Source organism: Mugil cephalus, chromosome 1 (genome assembly GCF_022458985.1).
Source record: "Mugil cephalus isolate CIBA_MC_2020 chromosome 1, CIBA_Mcephalus_1.1, whole genome shotgun sequence".
In the NCBI taxonomy this organism is placed as follows: domain Eukaryota; kingdom Metazoa; phylum Chordata; class Actinopteri; order Mugiliformes; family Mugilidae; genus Mugil; species Mugil cephalus.
Genome location: NC_061770.1, coordinates 20591025 through 20612595, shown reverse-complemented (window position 1 = coordinate 20612595; position 21571 = coordinate 20591025). Strand labels below are relative to the sequence as shown.

Here is a 21571-nt window from a genome sequence, read left to right as displayed (position 1 = left end):
ACATACATATATATATATGTGCTAATTAACCAGTCACTTATGAGAATATTATAAAGGTTTTTACAAAATCCTGTTCCTGATGAAAAACTTTCAGTATGCAAATATATTCCCTGAAATCGATGTGTTTGGATGGACGTACAGATTTGCATGGCTCTTTTGCCTACATTATGCAGTGGCTGACAAAATGCACAATATTCCTGTCAAAACAATGGGTTTGGGGTCTGGACACAGGTGAGTGTCAGTCAAATTGTACGTCAGTGTGTTTAACAAAATGAGGCTCAAATATCAACCGAAATGCAAATTCGACCACTCCAGTTTTCTTGATAGATTTTAAACTTGTTTTATCAGAAAAAAAAAGAAAAAAAAAACACTGATGCAGTAACAATGGTTAGTAACTAGTGAACATCCATTTAGTAAGGGAGTGTCATATTTATGATTTTATACCTCACACAAAAAAATCTAAATTGGAAACTTTACTCCCACTAGTAGACATTCACTTTTGGGGTTTTGTCTTCATATAATCTATGAGAAAATAAAAACCCATAACACTATTACATGCTGAAAGTGTTTGCAGTGCAGCAAGAGATTTGACGAGATTTCCTTTCTTAACAGATCATTTGAAATAAAGACATATTGTTGTGCTCGATGTTTGCAAAATTTATTTGGAATGAGTTCTGTTAACTAATAAACCGGTGCTTTCAGGAATTCAAGTACAATTTTATTTGTCTGCTGCTGTGAAATTTAAAAAAGAATAGGAAAATTCAGAATGGTCGAAAAATTGTTTCATCATAAATCTTCATGTTTTTTTTTGTTGTTGTTGTTGTTTGTCGTTAAACCGATCTGTTCTTTTTAACATTCACTCATCATTCTCAGGTGGAAAATGCAAAAAATGAAACATTTTTAAAAGGTAGTCAAGTTTGTACATGTTCTAAATACACCTTGAAATAATTTCATCTTTCACAGAAGTGACCAATAAATTATCCAGACGACTAAATTTTGGCATATTCACAGCAATAAGCTGTTTCCATAGATTTTATTTCTCAAGATCTGATGTGCAAACATTATATAGTCTAAGAATAAATAAAGATATTTGAATTCACAGACATACACACAAAAAAAACTTCCTAAATCCTATAAATGTTCTTGTGAGCAATAGATCTGCACTAAAACTAGTTTCGCTCTGGTTCAAACTTCTGTAATTCTGTTAAAATAATAAAATTCCTTTACGTGAGTTATTGCATCCAACTGATTTTAATGGGACGGGAAACTACGGTCAACCTCATTATGCAAAGACGCTTCACTTCATAAACATTCCCCCAGGAAGATGCAAAATCCCTCCCTCTGTCAGTCCACGCTTTCAAAGCCGGCCCCTGACCTGTTGCTCGGGCCACACTGAGCTTCGACAGCAGGTCTGCATGAGCTGGAGGTGAAGCATGGACATGTGTGGTTCTGTGCTTCTCTGCTGTGCTTGGCTGATGCTGCAGTTAGCCGACGGGGAACTAGATTACACCTCTCAGGGAGAGGGGATGCAGTTGCAGGGAGACCTCTCCATCGCTGGACTCTTTCCCCTCCACTACGCTGATGAATCAAGAACTGGTTTGCCTGCTTTGGCTCCATGCAATGAGTGAGTTTTACTAGACATTAAACTTCTAGGTCCCGGTGTTCAAATTCATGTCACTGGTTTTACAATCCACTCAAATATTGCTACCTTTCAATCGCATTGCTATTTAAATGTTGCCTTTTTTCAGGGGTACACCCAACAAGCACGGGTTTCACTTGTTGCAAGCCTTCAGATTTGCTGTGGAAGAAATAAACAACCTCACCAGACCACGGTCTCTCTTACCTGGGATGAAGCTCGGCTATCAGCTGTATGACATCTGCTCAAACCAAGCCAGCTTCCTGGCCACTCTGGACCTGCTGGCACAGCAGTACCGGAATATTTCTATCCCTGAGGCGGATGGAGACCCAGGTACAAACTCCAGCACAGGTCAAAAAGCAGTGGCTGTGATTGGACCTGACAGCAGCAGCAAGGCGTTCGCCCCTGCTGCCTTACTGGGGGCCTATCTTATACCACAGGTGAGTTATAAACAGGGAAGCTTTGGTCGTTATTTAATGGCCTGAATCAGGAGCCAAGGACCCCCAAACTGATGGACAGACTAAGTAGGGATCCCCCACCTGTTATATGTCTTCTGTATTAAACTTGACCTAGTGCTTATAAATATACATTATTATATTTGCATTCAGTATTAAGATATTTAAGTAATACACAGATTCAAATATTCATTTTTTTATTCATTTACATATGAAACAGCAGGGTGGCCTTGCATGCCATACACATAAAGACAACCTATATATATCATGCACTGTTTGTGGAGAACCTGACAGCCTCAATGTGGAATATGCGACCTCGTGATTGGCTGAGCAGCGATAGGGGCGGGGCTTACTGTGTACAGGAGGCTTAGATTGACAGGTCTAGTGTGGCGCTCTGTGAAATAGTGCACTGTTGAGGCAGCTTTCAGTGCTGACTGAAAGATAACGTCTTCTACCTCCACTTTTATCCCTTTACTAAAATATGTTGGATTCCTGTCACTGTCCATTTAAAGAAATTTAAATTTAAAAATAATAAAAATAATAGAAAAATAGAAAAAAAAGGTCTAATCAACCAAAGATTTTGCGACCCCTGTTGAAGACCTTTGTCCTAAATGAAACCACTTCCTCATTGCTCACTCTAGATCTCCTACGAGGCGTCCAATGAATTGCTGAGCAACAAGTTCCTCTACCCAGCCTTCTTCAGAACAATTCCCAGTGACAAGAACCAGGTGGCAGCTATGATCCAGCTCCTGGTTCGTTTCAACTGGACCTGGATTGCCCTCTTGGGCAGCGACAATGACTACGGTTTGCAGGGCATGCAGAGCCTGTCCCAGCAAGCGTCACGCTACGGCATCTGCATCGCCTACCAGGGAATCATCCCCTCTTTCAGCAAAGACACGGTCCACACCATGAGGACCATGGTGGACAGCATACTCACCACCAAAGTCAACACCATCGTGGTGTTCTCCAGCAAGTCGAAACTCAGACAGTTCTTCCCCTTTGTCATCGAGCGGAACGTCACAGATAAGGTGTGGATTGGGACGGAGGACTGGTCGGTGGCCACGCTCATATCAGGGATACCCGGGATCCACACCGTGGGCACTGTGCTCGGCGTGTCGGTCAAATACGCAGCCATTTCCGGATTTGAGGAGTTTCAGAAAAAGGCTCTCGAGGCTTCGCTGCAAAGCGGCGACGCCCAGGAGGAGTCTGGCGTTCCCACGGGCGCAGGAGACGTCTGCTTACAGAGCACGGGCCTGCACAGCCTCACCAGGAAGAATTTCTCTCTGGAGAAATATGACATCACCTCCTCCTTCAACGTGTACAAGGCGGTGTACGCCGTGGCTCATGGTCTGCACACAGCACTTGGCTGTGACACTGGAGAGTGCAGAAAGAGAAGCATATACCCGTGGGAGGTGAGTTGATGCACACTCGTGTTCCTCCCAAACAATGAGGCGCTGATGTTTCCCCTTTTTCCCCTCCACCTCAGCTTCTGTCGAGTCTCAAGCGGGTGCACTTCTCTCTGGACAACTCCTCCGTGTACTTTGATGTGAACGGCGACCCCCCCACAGGATATGATATCGTTACCTGGATTTGGAGGGGGAGGGAGTGGTCTCTCAGAGTGGTGGGCTCCTTCACACCAGATCCGGTGACGCTCACACTTGATGCCGGTCAAATTGAATGGCACGGCGAGGGAGACTCAACACCGGTGAGAACAATGTGTTTTAGACTTCAGTCTTTCATTGTGAACGAAATGAAAGCAACTCAAGAGCAATGAGCACGTTTCTGCCAACTAGAAGGAATTATTAGTTCTTCTGAGTTTACTTTTTGGAGTAGAACAACATGGTTTACCTAATCAAATAGAAATTTAATTTCTTGTTGTCTAGGTGCCGCTGTCCATCTGCTCTCCTCCCTGTCCAGTGGGTCACAAGAAGCTGCTGACGGGGCAGCACTCATGCTGCTTTGACTGCCAGGCCTGTCCTGCAGCAACATTTCTCAATAAAAGTGGTACACAACGACACACAGAAACACAAACAAACAAACACACAAAAGGTCAGAGGATCAGCTAAATATCCAGACAACGACGAGGTAGACAGAAGATGTGGAGTGGTTTATTAGATCAGATGTTTCCTCCGTGAATGAAACGAAAGTTACAGCAGTTTATTAGACAACCCAGTGAAGCATGTGCTACTTTATTGATTTAATTCAAATCTAATAAAAAAAAAGTCATTCAAGAACAAAATCAGAGCATAACACTCATTGCACATCAAAGTATTTGCAGGATGGGATGCACAGCAATATTATTATTGTTGTATGTGATGTTGACCAACAGGTGGCGCCAAATACCTACACTACGATAAAATCCTGTTTGAGAATTGTGCGTGCCAGAGCACATGAAGCAGATGAAATAACACCTTCAACGTCATTTCTTTTCCTTAGAACCCACTCTATGCCAGCCATGTCAGCCAGAGCAGTGGTCCCCCCCGAGCAGCGAGCAGTGTCTGAACAGAACGGTCCTGCTGCTGGCCTGGGACGCCCCCATCTCCGTCGCCCTGCTCTTTTTTCTGGCCGCCTGTGTTCTCATGACCTCCAGCTCCGCACTAATCCTCCTGGTCAACCTGAACACGCCCGTGGCCAAGTCAGCTGGAGGCCGCACCTGCCTCCTGATGCTGGCAGCCCTGACGGCCGCCGCTATGAGCTCTTTGTGCCACTTTGGCCGGCCGACCCCTCTGGCCTGCATCCTCAAGCAGCCCCTATTCATCGTCAGCTTCACCGTGTGTCTGGCCTGCATCACCGTGCGCTCCCTCCAGGTCGTCTGCATTTTCAAATTTGCATCCAAGCTGCCGCCGGCCTACGACAAATGGGCAAAAAACCACGGGCCGGAGTTCACCATCTTTCTGGTGTCCGTCATCATCCTGCTTATTTCTGCTCTCCGCGTGGCCCTGAGCCCTCCCCAGCCTTCCCAGGATCTTGAGTTCTACACAGACAGCATTGTGGTGGAATGCAGCAAAACCCTGTCGCTCGGGTCAGGCTTCGAGCTCGGTTACGTGTCGCTGCTCAGCGTCCTCTGCTTCTCTTTCACGTACATGGGGAAAGACCTGCCAGCCAACTACAACGAGGCCAAGTGTGTCACCTTCAGCCTCATGGTGTACATGATCTCCTGGATGAGCTTCTTCACCCTCTACCTCATCAGCCGGAGCCCGTTGACCATGGCCGCGTACGTGTTCGCTACGCTCTTCAGCGTCCTGGCCTTCCTCGGAGGATACTTCCTGCCCAAAATCTACATCATCGTCCTGAGGCCACAGATGAACACGACTGCACATTTCCAGAACTGCATTCAAATGTACACCATGAGCAAACAGTGAATAACATCATTCTCCCTCATGGTCTGTAATTTGAATTAATTTGATTATAAAATGCTTATTTTGTGCGTGAAAAGAAGTTTTACCAGTCTGCTCTCATCATTATTCTCTTTATACCGGAGCCGTGCAAGGAAGGTCAGAGGTCACACCGATCTCAGATCTGCCCGCTTTAATCTACGCAAGCACAAGTTGCTGAAAGGAGTGAATTAGTGTTCTTTTCTCTAACAAAGAAACGTTAATTGGTGCAAGGAAAGGTAGTGGTAGATAGGATTTGATGGGAGTAGATGGAGTGATGAGAGGGGTCAAAGGGAGGGGGGGACGAGAGGAGTGGAATGCGTAGATGGATGATGGGTGTGAGGCTCGGGGTGGGGGCTCGTCTCAGGAAGCTCTGGCTCCTTGTCCCCTTGGTTGCTGGGATGAAATGTGAAGGAGAAAGAAAAGGGATGGGGAGGGTGGGAGCTGAGAGAAAAAGAGAGAATAGAGATTGATATGTAAGTGTGGGAAATGTTATTAGCTGGTGCCCGGACTTATTTTCTGAACATGTTCTTATAATAATGTCAAAAAAGTGACAATAACAACAATTACATTTCATCAATATTCCTACCTGACGCGAGCAGAAAGTGGGAGAAAATCCTGCAGCTTCAACAGGTGAAAGATTTTATTTTATTTTATTTTATTTTATTATCATTATTTTATTTTATTTCATTTTATTTTATTTCATTTTATTTTATTTTCATTATTTTATTTCATTATCATTATTTTATTTTATTTTTACTGCCACACCACATTCTCAAATGCTGATGGATGAAATTAAATTTTTAATCTGTAAACAAATAAAGAATATTGTTGGCGTTTCACAAGCCTCTGAGAGAGTTTCACTCCAATTATTTTTTATGTTTTAAATACTTAAAAAAAAAAAGATATATTACAAATAATATGTAAACTAATATAGTCTGAACTTTGAGAAGAGGACATATTTCCAGGGATTCGCTATCAAGGAGGCAGCTGGTCACAGAAAACTAAGTTTGAGAATTCCTGCATGACGTAACATCTCATTACGTATCAAATAACTGTACCGCTGGTTTCTTGTCTTGTGTGTGTGTGTCTGTGTGTGGTGGTAAGCACAGACACGCACACACACACACACACAGACACACACACACACACAGTGCTGCCGCTGATGGCTGTTGTTTGGGAGGATAGATGAAAAGGCCTTTTGTGGCTGGGAGGTCAGCGCTATTGACCAGTAGATGTGTGAGTAGAGTCCGAGCTTGGCTTTCCCACAGTCTCTCTATCCACTCACAGCCCCGGTCAACAATCGAAGTGTGCCATGGGTGAACAAGCAGGAGTTTTATTGTCGGCACACAAAGGAGCCCGAGCAAGGTGCTGCTGGGAAAATTTCAGGCGTTTGGTTTCACGTTTCAGTTTTCAGCAACAAACAAAACAAAACAAAAAAAAAACGATATTAGTCGTCTTCAAAAACATTAGAAATTCCACCCAAACACCACCTTGGCAAACTAGAAATTTAAATAAAGGCAGAGGCGTGTTTATCTCTGTATTTGCTGCTTATTTGTCATCATTTAGTTGTGGTTTCATTTCTCAGTTAAAGCCCTGTGAGCACCAATTAAAGGAGATTATTACGTTAATTACAGATATACTGCATTTAAAAAGTACATTCAAATATTTTAACTAAAGTCATTTGGATTGAGACTTTGCACGGTGCAGCAACCATGATGCTTTAAGATATTTTCCAAATTATCTCTTAAATCTACAATGCCATGCATCCTTCATACAGCTTTTCCTCGATTATTTCTCAATCCCGTTTAATTATTCCCTGGATGCACATCAGGATCTGCTGCCTGAATTCCCCCTGGAGCCGCTGGAGGGTGAGATAAGCCAGCGCCCCTGATTAGAGGAGGACAGCACATCCTTCTCAGTCTCATATATTCTGGGAATGGTTTTTATCTCCGCCGTTCAGCTTGTGTGATCGCCTCACCTCTGGGTTATTGATGCGTATCCTACTGGTATGAGCCCCCAGCCCTGCCTGAGTCACATGGCTTTGTTATGCTAATGCCGGGTTATAAATTGAAGAGCAGCTCCTCCAGAGACGTCAGAGCTGACAGACCTGAGGAAGCAGTTCTCTTCACCTGCACAGACATGGCTCCCTGCTCCACCGCCAATTCCTCCGCTCATCACATCAGCATCAAAGTTAGTAGAGATTTCTTCTTTTAAGGCTTAAACTGTCGGCTACACATGTCTCATAACTGAAGTTAATTATGTTCTGACCCGTGTGTCTCCTCTATCCACAGCTGAGAAAACCCATCGTGGAGAAAATGCGCAGAGACCGCATCAACACCTGCATCGAGCAGCTCAAAACCATCCTGGAGAAGGAGTTTCACAAGCAGGAGCCCAACTCCAAGCTGGAGAAAGCCGACATCCTGGAGATGACCGTGAGCTTCCTGAGGCAGCAGCTTCGGTCGCGCTCCCACCGAGGCTACTCTCACTCCACGCACTTTGTCTCTGGTCCGTCCGCGCAAGACCAGAAGCTGCATCTGGTCCAGGGAAGCAGAACCTTCTCCACAGTCTGCTCCACCTCACTGCAGGACAGCAGCAGCAGCAGCAGCAGCAGCCTAAGCAAAGTGTGGAGGCCTTGGTAGATAAGAGACAGAGACACTCTGAGACCTGAGGTTGCTCTCACCCTCACTGTGTAGGAATTTTAATTTCCAGCCTTCTTAGTGTTACTGAGCGTGTTTACTGTTCCATCACATTGATGAGAAGATACGTAAAAGGCATTCTGGCTTGGTTATTGTCAGTGTTTGGCTCCTTCGTAAAACGGAGGGAACTGAAGTTAAAGTTGTTCTGAAGTTGAACATTTACGTTACTTGTTTGCCTTTTATAAAGGACTAAAGGAAGAAAGAGAAAATGCTGCACGTTACGCAATCTGTTGTAAAACAAAGTAAAATATAAGTGTTAGAAATAAGAAATACGCTGTAAAATGTTTGGCATTTGGATGTTAATAAAATGTATGTTTTACTTTTAACGTTGTGTGGATGTAATAACTGTGGGTTCAAAGCTAAAGCAAAGCTTAGAAGGACATACTGTAAGCAATCATATTACGGGGACATATCTGACTTTAGTGGGGCAAAAATACAGTCCACATGATTAATTAATTAATTAATTTTACCATTTAATTTTAGTATGTGGACTTGGTTTCATGAAGTGGAAATGTTAAGCACAGTTAAGTACTGTAGTAGTCAAAATTCAAAGTGATCGTGCACGATATCCTCGGTGGACGCAGAAAAACGATTAATTCTCTTTCTGTGATTTAAACTGGAGTTGAATTTGTGAAGTGAAAAGCTAAGCACGTAGACAAACACTTCATCTGTGCATCAATGTTCTTCTCTGATTTAATGGTGTGAAATGCTTCGGATTAATAGAACACAAGTAACTGCTCCTGGGATGTTTTTGTATAAAATGAAGGAGGTGACACATCTGGAATATAGGGGACAGTTTTAAACCCATTAACAGACACTAATATGAACACTTTCCCATTTCAAAATACTTTTAAAATTTGCCATAAAAAGCACAAATGTTATTCTGACTTTACAAAATAAAATGTTTGCAGACGACGCTTTTTTTTTTAATGATTGTGTCGTTTTATTTTCAATTGTCATACAAACAAATTACTTTTAAGAGCCTACATGTGATAGCAAAACAGTAATATCAACACCCCATCACAAAATGTTAATATGTATATACACACACACACATTCTCTCTCGCACACACATATATAAACGCAACAAACGATCCTCATACATAACATTTGGCATAGATAATTCAAGACAGGAGAGAAATATTCTCAAACACAGTATGGCAGGTACTGTACATACACTGTTACGTCAAGCAGGCCAACGATAAACTCCACTGGAGTAAACAATCACTTCACCAGATTAGACAAAACTACGGTATCGTCACTCAAAATCCACCTCCAGCTTTCAACGCAAAAGGAAAAAAAAAATAAAAAAAATATAGATCAAAGCAGGACAATCTTCAAATAAGTGAGAGCCTTTCGCTTTTACTTGTCCATCAATGTGATGAGACAATAAAGAAAACCCGCCGTGAACGGGCAGGATGGAAACAAATTTCCTACATAGTGAGGGAGCACGCAGGTCAACCTCAGGTCTCAGAGCGTCTCTGTGGTAGAGTCTCTACCAAGGCCTCCACACCGGGCCTCTGCTGCCGCTGCCGCTGCTGCTGCTGCTGCCGGTGCTGGTGCCGGTGCTGTCCTGCAGTGAGGTGGATCTGAACGTGGAGCAGACCGGGGAGGAGCTGCCGGCTCTCCGGGCCTGGTGGAGCTTCTGGTCCTGCAGAGGGATGACGACGGAGGGCTCTGCGGAGAGGAAGTGCATGGAGTCCCTCCAGCAGTGAGAGTAGCCTTGGTTGAAGTCGCTCTGGCAGAGGCCCGACCGAAGCTGCTGCCTCAGGAAGCTCACGGTCATCTCCAGGATGTCGGCTTTCTCCAGCTTGGAGTTGGGCTCCTGCTTGTGGAACTCCTTCTCCAGGATGATTTTGAGCTGCTCGATGCAGGTGTTGATGCGGTCTCTGCGCATTTTCTCCACGATGGGTTTTCTCAGCTGCGGATATGGGGAGACATCAGCCCGTGAGCAAGTGAGGCAGGTGAACCCTCCAGACTTTTGTTGTGCGCGGGTAAAGCATAATGAAAAGGAAAACGGCACCGGTTACTCACTTTGATGTTGTCTTTCTCAGAGATCCTGATGTGGTGGACGGAGGAGTGGCTGGTGGAGCTGGGAGCCATGTCTGCGCTGGGGAAGTGGGCAGCTTTCTCGTGGACAGCGGCGCGTCAGCTCTGATGTCTCTGGAGGAGCCGCTCCTCATTTTATACCCGGAGATTAGCATAACAAAGCCATGTGGCTCAGGCAGGGCTGGGGTTCCCACACTCCGACCAGTGGGACTCCCAGCGCAACAATAGAGGACACGTCAATAACTCAGAGAGCATGTATCTGTGCCTGGCATGTTTCCAGAGATAAGCAACAGGTAATTAACACTTTATCAAGCGGCCATCTGAGGATTTATCAAGGACTGGCAGCCTGGATTACATTGTTTACATGCGCGATAAGGGTGCAGCGATACACAAAAGTGTGCATCCTCTGAGTGCAATCAAGGGCCAAATGCTCCCCTGCAATAAAACAATATAAGTTGAGCTCTTATTGCCTCTTCAAAGAGAGCTCCCCTTCCTCAACAAGCATTTAGCTAGTCAGACAGGAGCATTTGCACACATGAAAACGTTTAGGGAAGGATATACGACTTTTATGTGTTTTCAGCTCATCACAGTTAAGAAGACCCGTGTTTAAAGCTGTTTGAAAAGTAGCAGGAGAGCACATGGAAACGTTTCATTTTCTACCTGTTGCACTGCAGCTTTTTCTCTGCGGGCACATACGCGAAAAGATTCCCACAGGGGGGCGGGGAATGAAGAAAAGCCGAAATATGGTAATCAGGAACCAGGCGGGCAGACAGGCGCCGGCCCAAAGGTGTGAGAGAGAAAAAAAAAAAAAAAAAAAAAAGAAAGCAATTGGCGCACGCTCTGTGGCGCGAGTCGGAGACCGCATGCGTTAAAGCTCAGTTAAAGCGCATGCGAACCTACCGGCGCACAGCATGATGATGATGATTATTATCGTTATTATTTTTGACAGTTGTCTCTCTCATTAAGAGCAAAGCCGAGGGGAGCTTGTTAAAAGACTTAAGAAAGCGCATGCGCAAAACGAGCGGCGCCATTCTTGTGTAAAAAACAAAACGCTTAAGATCTGAAGCTCTACACGAGGACAGCTGATAGGTCATATTGGTATGTAATGGATTATCGTGTTTTTATGAGATGTTGGCCCACTATCCGGAATTCCCTCGTGCCGCTCCAACGGGATACACCGATCAGCCACAACATTAAAACCACTGACAAGAGAAGACGATCTTGTGATATTTCGGTTTTCTGCTGGGAAACTTTTCGACCTGGCATTTGTGTGGATGCTTCTTAGACATGTATCACCCACCTAGACCAGACCAGGTACCCCCCACCCTCCTGACATGACACTCCTTGATGGCAGCAGGATGCAGCCTGACACAGACACAAAAACAGTTTAGGAACAACTCAAAAAAACATGACGTGGTCTCCAAATTCACTAGATCCTGAATTGACCAAGTATCTGTTGGCTGATCCTCTCCTCAAGCCATAGAGTCCAAATCCCCCCCATTAACAACATTCTGTTACCAGACACCACAGGACACTCTCAGAAGCTCCATGTCTATTCACTTATGAGTCCAATATTAGGAAGGTGGTCATAATGTTATGCCTGATCAGTGTATGTATTTCTTTACACTCTGCTCAGAGTCACAATCACATGTTAACACCGGGCCTCATAGATTTACTTTGTTGTGTGGCTTGTTTGGGTGGCAATTTGTGTGTGACATTACTTGGAAATACAGTGATGGAGACGCTTGCGCACGGAACTGTACGTTCAGTTATTTGTAATGAATTTGTGGGTTTCGATTATTGTTGCGTTACGTGATACGTGGTCGTTTGTGCAGGTTCTCAGCCATCCAGGTCAGGGCATAACCGACACCTAACCAAAAGATGAAACAACGTCTTTGTTTCCAGAGCTGCGTCTTGTGCTGAAAAACTGTCATCAGCCTTTAATCACAAGTCCCTGTCTCCCTCCTCCCTCCCCCCTCCCCTCCTCCCCCCCGAGGCTCCGCAGACAGTGTTGTAAATGAACTGCCTCAAATTAGTGTCAAGTTAATGGCATTACGAGCGGGCTGGCAGAGTGCCTCTGAGGGGCCTCCATCAGTGGCCGGCCCCCAGATGTGAAGCTGGCCTTGTGGGCGCAGTGTGAGTAGTCCCATCTCCCCAGTTTCCCACCAGCCCCCCCCACCCCCCACCTCACCCCTTCTCACCACCACCACCACCACCACCCCAAACATCAGGGGTAAATGAGCTACAAAAGACATGCCGCTCCTCCATGCTCCATCGGGAATGTTAATTGATCTTTTGTTGCAGGACAAACAGAAACTCTGTGTCCTCGTCCATCTGGGAAAAATCAAGTCAACTGGCTTTCCCTGGCCGGCACAGAGCACTCTCTGTGGTCTGTGTTGACACTTTTAATTTGGGATTTCAGCCACACTACAACTACAAAGCAAAAATAAATAGAAGAAGTAGTGCAGCAAAAAAAAAGAAAGGCACAGGGCTGAGATTAAAGAAGGGAAATTATAAGTATGAAAGGTGTGCATTGGAGGAATAAATAATTTATGCATAATACATATATGATACCTTGTAGGTTAATACAGAAAATGCCAGAAGAAGCTCTACAAGTTGGTGACCTGTGGATCTTTTGTCCCGATTGCATCACATGTAATCAAGCCCAAGCACAAACACTCACTCCCTCCGCTCTCATTCTGCATTTTTTAAGCACTGATCTACTCTCTGTTCGTGCCCCCTTTGCCATCAGTGAAAGCCCATCCAGTCACATCCACGCTTTATTATCCGTCCCCCTTCATTGTCGACGCGTTTGTGTGAATCTGTGCCTCCTCTGAAAGTTAGTGTGCACTACACGGCTGCTGGGGGTCTTTGTCTACAAGTGTGTGGGAAGACGAGTTCCCCTCCCACCAGCAGCCCCGAGAGCTCTGAATTCCTGCCATAAAGTCTCGGCCATCGCTCAGACCCGCGGCGGCGCGGAGCTGCTTCCCGTCAGCCATCTCTCTGTGAGTGTGGTATCTCCCGTTTCCCACACTCTGCGCCTATTCACTGGCCCCGGGATGGGAACAATAGAAGTGTGTCTTGTTACACATCACATTAGCTACGGTGTTTGATCTCCTGTTGGAGAGGGTGGAGGGTGGATGGAGGGTGGATGGAAGGGGGGAGTGGGGGGCAGCCTCAGCCAGACCATCTGGCCTGGCAAACTAGACCCTGAGAAAGTCCCAGGCATGCCACATTCTCCACAACTTCTGCACACAAATAGTTGTGAAAGACTTTTGTGGCACTTGAGGCATAATTCAAACACTAGACAGCATACCACGACCACCGCAACAGAGGACAGGGGGACGTGTGACCTGGGGGCGTGGAGGGGGGGAGGACGGGGTCTCTGTACCCTAGTTTTTACCATTTATTTAAAAAAATAACTAAAACCACCTGCCCACCAGCAAGGTCAGATAAAATGAAATAATAATGATCCTTGTGGGAAATATTAGATCAAAACAAAATACAGGGTATGATTCAATATGATCTTATACAGAATAACTGAATGCACAAGTAACTAAAAGCATGCACACAGTCTATAGTATATGCCTTATATCCACTACCATTAGTAAGAAAAGTAATTTAAATTTGAAGTTCTAGACCTGAGCATTTATATGTTACTAGGTCGTCTGGATCCTGATGCTACCAGAATAAATACAGTTCAGTTTTTCCTTTACAGAATTAACATTTAACATCACTGTTGTTGATCTGGTTTAAATTCTGAAACCATGTATTTTAATTACAGTTATATGTGATCATCTGTCGCATTTTCTCAAGGATTTCATTCTTTTCAGTGAAGTGTTTGTACGAGTTCTTCCAAAACTAGGAACACACACTGACCGTTTACTGAAACACAGGTGACCTGGAGGGTTTTAACAGATGTTTGGCATTAACGGATCTCTACACATCGATCCCCGTGCTGCTGCAGCGGTGAAGCTGCTAAAGCTGAACTAAAGTCCTGAATGGAGCCACTTCCAAGCTCCACCTGCCCTCCTTCCTCTGAACGTCATTAAATATTCATTCAGATTAAACGCATTATCACATGCGAACACTAGATATGTTTTCTCCTGAAAAACCAAAAAGCACACAAGTTTTTTTTTTTTTTTAACAACTGCAAAACTTCATGAGAAGTTTTCCATTTATTTATTTATTTATTTATTCAAACTTTCATTGTCAAGCTTCTCAAAGAAGCAGTAGAACAGATTCTTTTTTTTTATAGCAAAGATCAATATCAACACACCTTTATAAAAGGCATTCACTTGAAGATGACAAACATCTATTAGGAACATCACAAGTGTACAAGGAACAGATATAGTATCAGCATCAACACTCATTCACACACAGTCGAAGTATAATCTTTAAAAAAAAAAGATTTACATCAGAGGTGGATCCATAGGATCACTTTATGGCATGGTTTGGATTCATCAACAACATGCTGATAAAAAACAAACAAAAAAAAACAACGTACGAGTCAAAGATAAGACAATTAACCAATATGGTTAATACAGTAGTTTGCAAAACAAACAAAAAGGAAAGTTGTTTTCCTCACAGGAAGAATCACTAGTAAGCACTTTAAACGTTAAAGTGAATCATATCGATACACACTGTGTATATATATATATATATATATATATATATGTATATATATTCAGTAAAACCTGAATCTTTTAAGTCCTTCCAAAGGTGTACCGGTAATAACCCTCAACAATATCAAACCTTCTGCCGAAGCAAAAGGAAACAAGACTTCAGCGAGTCTAATAACTTTCTGTCCATGACGTTCACAGACGTAGTTCTCTCCCCCGGTGCGTGCCTCCGTCCTACCAGGGCCTCCACAGAGCACAGCCGCCCTGGCTCCCACCTTTGCCGGAGGTGACCTGATGGCGGGGGGAGCCGGGCGGCGAGAGGCTGCAGGGGCTGTGGCTGGTCCTGCCGGACGCCTGCTGCAGGCCCTGGAAGTGGCTGAGCAGCAGCCTGTGGGCCTGGGTCTGGAGCTCGCTGTGGGACAGGAAGCTGACGGCCTCCTGGACGCAGTGGGAGTAGCCGTCGCTGGCCGTCATCGGGCCGGAGGTCGCCTGCTGCTGCTTCTGCTGCTTCTGCTGCTGCCAGTTTCTCAGGTAGCACACGGCCATCTCCAGGATGTCCGCCTTCTCCTGCTTGGAGTCGGGCTGCTGCCGGAGGAACTCTGGACCCAGCAGGGACTTCAGCTGCTCGATGCTGGTGTTGATGCGGTCTCGGCGCAGCTTCTCCACCATTGGTTTTCTTAACTGGAGAAAAGAAAAAGAAAAAACATTTAGTCCATTTGAATACTGTTTTTTTTATATATATATATCTTTTTTCTTTTAAATCAAGTTCAACAGATCTTCATAGAGAAGGTGTTTACCTTGTGAGCAGGGGTCAGGTGCTCCTTAGAGTAACTTGCTTGTCCAAAAACAGTGGGAGCCATGGCTGTAGAGTCGGAGCGTTCCTGCTCGGTTTGAAGAGCCAGTCGAGTCTGAGCTGCCTTCTCCTCTGCCTCGCCGCCCTGTATTTATACTCCCAAATCTCCATATGAATGTGTGAGTCTTAGGCTTGTTGGAGTTTCTCACAGTCCTCCGGCCAATGGGAGCGCTGGGAAGGGCTTTGAGGAACGCAGGGCTGCCACATGCTCAATGAAGTGTTTATAGCCGCGGGGACAATGAGTGTGTCTCCGGGGAGCAGGTGGAGGAATAGACTGCGAGAGAAAGAGCCCGGGGTGGAGTGGGTTAGGGGAGGGGAGGGAGAGGGAGGGGGAGTGTGTAGCTGGGAGACTGACCCAGCGCTTGTGCTGATATGGGAAAGTGGTGACCCCAGAGGGAAGCATGCCGCTGTCTCATGTCATCTCCGCCGCCGCGTAATTGAAGACAAAGTGCCTCTGCCACCAGGCACACGTGGGTGTTAGAGAGGGGCCAACAATTAGAAAAGACCAACATGCAGCCACTTCCACCGGCGCAAAGCGGCAGACTTCTCTGGTGAAGCTGTGCGCAACAGTTGAGACGTCTCAGGGGTTGAACAGAAGAAGAGTTTAAAGTCCGTGCAGACTCCAAATGCATCCAGCTCCATGCGCTTCCAGCCTTTGCACCGACTTTGACTTTTGTTTATTTCAGCTTTTACAGTTTTGCACCAGTGCAAATGCATCTTCACTTCTTTAAGTTAGATAAGATTAAGATCTTTAGGTATTTGTGATTAGCAGACTAAAAAAAAATAAATAAATAATAAAAAAAAAAATAAGCGTCATCTTTAAACTGGAAGTAGTTTTTGAAATAAATAACATGGACACAGGGATTATTTCACTGTATGTTACAATTTAAGTCACCAATGTGTGACCAAAATATAAAACTGTTTAGTTTAATGCAAAAGCAGAATTGGAAATGATGAAATCCCAAAGTCCTCAAACGTGTGAATTTGTTAAATTTTCATGTCATATCAAACTAGAAAAGTTAATAAGAATAAATAAACAAGTGTATTGACCCTTCGCTACCAGCACATGGCAGATAAAAGAGTGTCTCCTTATGAGGACAACAGGTCCAAATGAAGCAGAATAAGAAGCTGCAACAAACCTAAAACATAATGTCCCCATATGAGGACACCGGATCTCAGGAGACTTAATTTTGTTTCCTTCCGTAACGTCACTATGTTCCCAAATCTAAGCAATTAGCCTACTTAAATGAGTGTAATGAAATGTAAAAATAAAACATGAGACCAAACAACGCGAACAGATACAAATGGCTCAGTTTATGAGAATTCAGTGCACATTATGATTATTACGATCTAAAACTAAAACTGAAGCCCTGATTTAGTCCATATGAGCACTTTAAATGACAAACCAGTCAATTTAGACAGACTTTAGTCATTCACAAGGGAAATCGCTTGGTCAAAGTAGCAATTATACATAAAAGAAAACCCCACGAAAAACAGGTGAAGATAGTTCAAAAATGAAAATAATCAAATAATAAGAAAGTAAAAATCTAGTGAACTGAAAAAACTTGCACATGAACAAATGCACGAGCAATAGAGACAGAAATAGATACATAGGAAAGTTTAATAAGGTGAAACACTGTGCATTAGTATGAATAACTTATCTGATAGATGGAGCTATTATGTCTTTCTCATCTATTCTAAAAATAAGAAGAACTTGTGCAATACATGTTTACTCTTTACTACAGCTGCAATAAAAAAAACAATATATAGTTTAATTTTTGTATATTTATTCAGTATTAGTATTTTAACTTTGGCTTTTTTCACTGTATAATGACAATAAAGGGCATTCTATTCTATTCTATTCTATTCTATTCTATTATTTGCTACTGAAAGGTGAGTTGTTGCACAGCTGGATTGACTGGATCTATTTCCAAGCAATGTTACGAAAAAAATAAAAAGATAAAAAATAAAATTAACAGGGAACTTAGCAGTTGAAGGGACCTGTTATGTAGTCGGCCCCTCTGATGTTCAGTTTGTCTGCTTTAATTGGAAGTCTAGCGAAGTGCTTCCACACTCACTTCGGCACATGTTGACACATCAGGCAAACCCCCGCATGCTCATACAGACGGCCACACTCTCATTCAACTTTCCCTGCCACACACACACACACATACACACACACACAAACACACACAGCTGGCCGACCTGCCTGCCTGCCTGCCTGCCGCTGGCCACGTCTCAGTCACACGCTCCCTTCCTGCCTGTGCGGAACGTGGGAGCCGCTGTGGTCCCGGGCTTCCCACACTTCAGTGTTAATGACTCTGAGGCCGGCTGCACAAAGGAAGTGTGCCCCATCGAACAAAGATTGAGTGACCAACCTCCAACCACCCCCCCCCCCCCTCCTCCCTCCTCCCTCCTCCCTCCTCCATTGCAACACACACCCAGGAAGAAGGGGATGTCAACAGGGCTTCCAGGCACACCATCTGGATGGATCGTACGCTATTGTCAGCCAATCAAGCATGGGAGACGCTCACCGTGAGAACTGGAGAGGCTGAAATAGAGACAGAAAGTTAAATAAAAAGAAGTGTGTGTGTGTGTGTGTGTGTGTGTGTGTGTGTGTGTGTGTGTGTGTGGAGGGTGGGAAACTTTGAGGAAAGTTGGATGAGTCTGCGAAGAGAAAAAAAAAGGTCTAATAAAGATATGATGTTTGAGATGAAGAGTTTAAAATGTTGAATATATGTTTCAAAAATTATACATTAAACTTTTTTTTACTTTTTTACTTTAAAGGTAGTTTTTCTATTCTGTAAGTGTTATTTAAATGTTCAAGCATTTATGTTGTGCCTTTAAGCCGGAGTCTGTGCAAAATTTCGTTATGTTCTATTTCATAATGACAATAAAGACTCTTTTACTCATCTTTTTTTTTTTTAACAATAGCCAGTTCTCTCATTTTAAAGGGTTGTGAGTGAACGGGCCACTCTCTCCTCCACGTCTCCAGGCAGATGTTCTCCCTCCACGTTCCCACCACATATCACTCCCACGTCGACACAATGGCGAGGGCATCTTCAGCTCATTGTGGTGTGGTGCACTGGCTGAGCCCACGAGAAGGTTTTTGGCAAAGTCCCCCTCCCACCTGTTAGTTTGGACCGGGGTGGGGATGGAGGGGGGTGGGGGTGGGGGCGGCATTGTGGGCCACGAGTTCAAGTAATTCATTCACATCCTATTGTCACAACAGCGCTTTGTGATTGGCCCAAACACTGTGAGAACCGGCGTCGCATTAAATCGATGGGAGAGTTGGCACGAGTATATAAACTGGGGAGGTCTCCTCGGGTGAAATCATAACCCTCCAGACTGACGGCCTTCTCGCTTCTGGACTAGCTGGACGCCGCCTGACCGCGTGTTCACCATGAGGGACCAGCACACAACGTAAGAGCTCGATGCGTAGATCAGATAAAAATGTTTGCTTTGGATGTTTGGTTTACTCTGGTACTCAAGAACGTTTTCAAACCAACGTTCCCTCTTTTTGTTCCTTCGCTGATGCAGGAATCAGACCTTTATGTTCTCATTCACTTTTGGGTTTATTTGCACAGATTTTTGAAGGATCTAATTCCTCCCTCCAACCTCAAACAATATGGCCACCCTGTTTACTTTGTGGACTATTCTTTAGTAGGAAATATGGGTCTTATGTTTACATTCGCCTCCATTGTATTGGCAGAAATCTACAAAAGGAAACTCAAATGTCTGTTCTTTCTGTGGGCTTCTCTGCACAGCCAAATTTAAAACGTTCCTCTTCTCCATCTCTCCCCAGCATGTGCAAGATGATGATTTTGGAGAGGAAGTGCACGGACGGAGCAGAGAGGCTCCGCTCGACGCTGGAGAACCACCTCAGCTCCGGGACGTCCAGCTCGGACATGTGGGACAAGACCGTCTCCTTCTTCGCGGTGAAGAAGGCCCTGATCTTCCACAACGGCTACACCAAATCCTCCAGAGAGGCCATGAGGCTGTTCCCCTCAGCCGCCGAGGACGTGGCGCCGCTGTGCTGCCCGTGACGGAGGAGGAACGGGGAGAAGATGAGGAGATGACATTGCACAACTACATGTGATGTGAAGTTCCACATGGGAAATATTTTTCAGATTGAGAAAGACTTTGTATTTGGGTGTTTTTAGCCCAGAGTAAATGTGGAAAAAAAGTTTTCCCACCATCATCTATAAAGGTGGACATCGTGGTCCACCTTAGGATATGAATTTTAAGCCCCAAGCCTTAGTTCTTCTTAAAACTTTTTTTAACCGAATGCCTTATTCCTTTATATAAAGGGGGACCTGTTTATGCTTATGCATACTTTTAGTAAATGTTCATAACATGTTTTGTTTTCGTTATGTTTTTTGTGTGTAAAATGTGTAAAATGTTTTGCTGGAAGCCATAAATGAAAAGTGCCACATGTGCCTTCATGTGCAATTAAAAAAACAAAACAAAAAAATAATTTTGTAATTTACAGATTGTGTTGAAAATCATTTATTCATTCATTTTTCTTTCCGTTTGTGAAAGAGGTGGAGATGTCATAGGTCTTCAACAGGAGTTTTCAGCAAACCCTAGGGGGACCACGGAGGTACTGCAGGGGGGTCGAAAAATCTTTGGTTGATTAGACATTGTTCATACACATATATATATATATATTTAATTTTCCCACACAAATTTAAATTTCTTAAAATACACATTAACATGAATCCAATATATTTTAGTAAAGGGATAAATGGAGGCAGAAGACGCCATCTTTCAGTCAGTACTTCACTCATTCAGAGATACAGGAGCCGTCACGCTAAGCCTCCTGTACACAGTAGGCCCCGCCCCTATCGCTGCTGAGCCAATCACAAGGCGAATATTACACGCCGACTCTGTCGCGTTGCCCGCAATTTTCCCGAGAGCCTATTCAATCCCCAGGGGAAATCCCAGAGGGATGCTTCAATATTAGCAGAAGCTAACAGAGCAGCTTGATGCCATGAGGCCAAAATGTCTTCACTGTCACTACTGTCATTTACCTATGTTTAAAGTTAAAACTTGACTCTATCAATTATTTTCTTTAACTGTTAATTATTTATACATGCACCAGTTAGGTATGTGTATGTCAGGTATGTTTGCAGCAGGTGCACAGCCACCTTACTGTTTAAAATAAAATAAAAAAGCAATATTTGAACCTGTGTATTATTTGAATAGCTTAACATTGAATGCAACATGATAATAATAATGTAAATTTATAAATAGCACAAGGCCAAGTTTGATATAGGACACACAGTATGTAGGGGTCCATCAGTTTGGAGACTTGGCCTTAATAAATGTCGGCCCCTTGTGGTTATTATTTGTCATGACAACAGGTGTCGGGCCACGTCTTTTGTACTACAGGTCTCAAAATGACACGTTAAAAAAATACGTTTACTGGTTTTTCTTCGGGGGTTAATATTTCTGCATCTGAAAACATTAACCGACATGCAAAGAAGACCAAGAAAAGACAAAACACTCATTAATTTAAACTGATCTGGTCTGAAAAAACTGAACATATGATACTAAAGTTAAATAAGAGCAACCTGAAATTGTCTCAGGACATAAAAGACAACACAGGGAAGTCACCTCAGTTATATCAGAAGCCATGTTGAATCTTTTAAACACAGAGTTTTATGTTGCACTTGTCTGTTTTTTTTTTTTTTTAGTTTCCAGTGTAAACACACACAGTATCTCCAGTTCGAGACAATCACTCTAAAAGCTAAATCTAAAAGCCTTGGACACATATTTCAGCAGCAGCCACATCATCAGTAGGTTTTAATGTAATTAATAATGGGGAGATGACTCCTTCTCAATGATGTGAACAGAAGAGGTAAAAAACCTCAAACCAGA

The 21571-nt window shown here is 44.0% G+C and overlaps 4 protein-coding genes across 4 annotated transcripts; 2 read left to right on the top strand and 2 right to left on the bottom strand.

The window, feature by feature from the left end:
- Positions 1–1433: 1433 nt before the first annotated feature.
- On the top strand, positions 1434–5693 carry LOC125019707 (taste receptor type 1 member 1). Its single transcript, XM_047604673.1, has 6 exons — positions 1434–1624; positions 1749–2076; positions 2733–3503; positions 3578–3796; positions 3975–4095; positions 4528–5693. The coding sequence occupies exons 1-6, from the start codon at positions 1434–1436 to the stop codon at positions 5451–5453; spliced, it is 2556 nt and encodes an 851-aa protein (XP_047460629.1). The 3' UTR covers positions 5454–5693.
- Positions 5694–7514: 1821 nt separating this feature from the next.
- LOC125021132 (transcription factor HES-5-like) lies at positions 7515–8490 on the top strand. The gene is made up of 2 exons (XM_047607038.1): positions 7515–7658; positions 7760–8490. The coding sequence occupies exons 1-2, from the start codon at positions 7515–7517 to the stop codon at positions 8105–8107; spliced, it is 492 nt and encodes a 163-aa protein (XP_047462994.1). The 3' UTR covers positions 8108–8490.
- A 587-nt stretch (positions 8491–9077) lies between these two features.
- On the bottom strand, positions 9078–10385 carry her12 (hairy-related 12). Its single transcript, XM_047601987.1, has 2 exons — positions 10199–10385; positions 9078–10085 (listed from the first exon to the last, which is right to left on the bottom strand). The coding sequence occupies exons 1-2, from the start codon at positions 10265–10267 to the stop codon at positions 9660–9662; spliced, it is 495 nt and encodes a 164-aa protein (XP_047457943.1). The 5' UTR covers positions 10268–10385; the 3' UTR covers positions 9078–9659.
- Positions 10386–14343: 3958 nt separating this feature from the next.
- Positions 14344–15814, bottom strand: LOC125015479 (transcription factor HES-5-like). Its single transcript, XM_047597401.1, is given in 3 exon segments — positions 14344–15516; positions 15633–15710; positions 15713–15814. Coding segments are annotated over 3 exon segments (612 nt in total). The 5' UTR covers positions 15800–15814; the 3' UTR covers positions 14344–15069.
- Positions 15815–21571: the final 5757 nt, after the last annotated feature.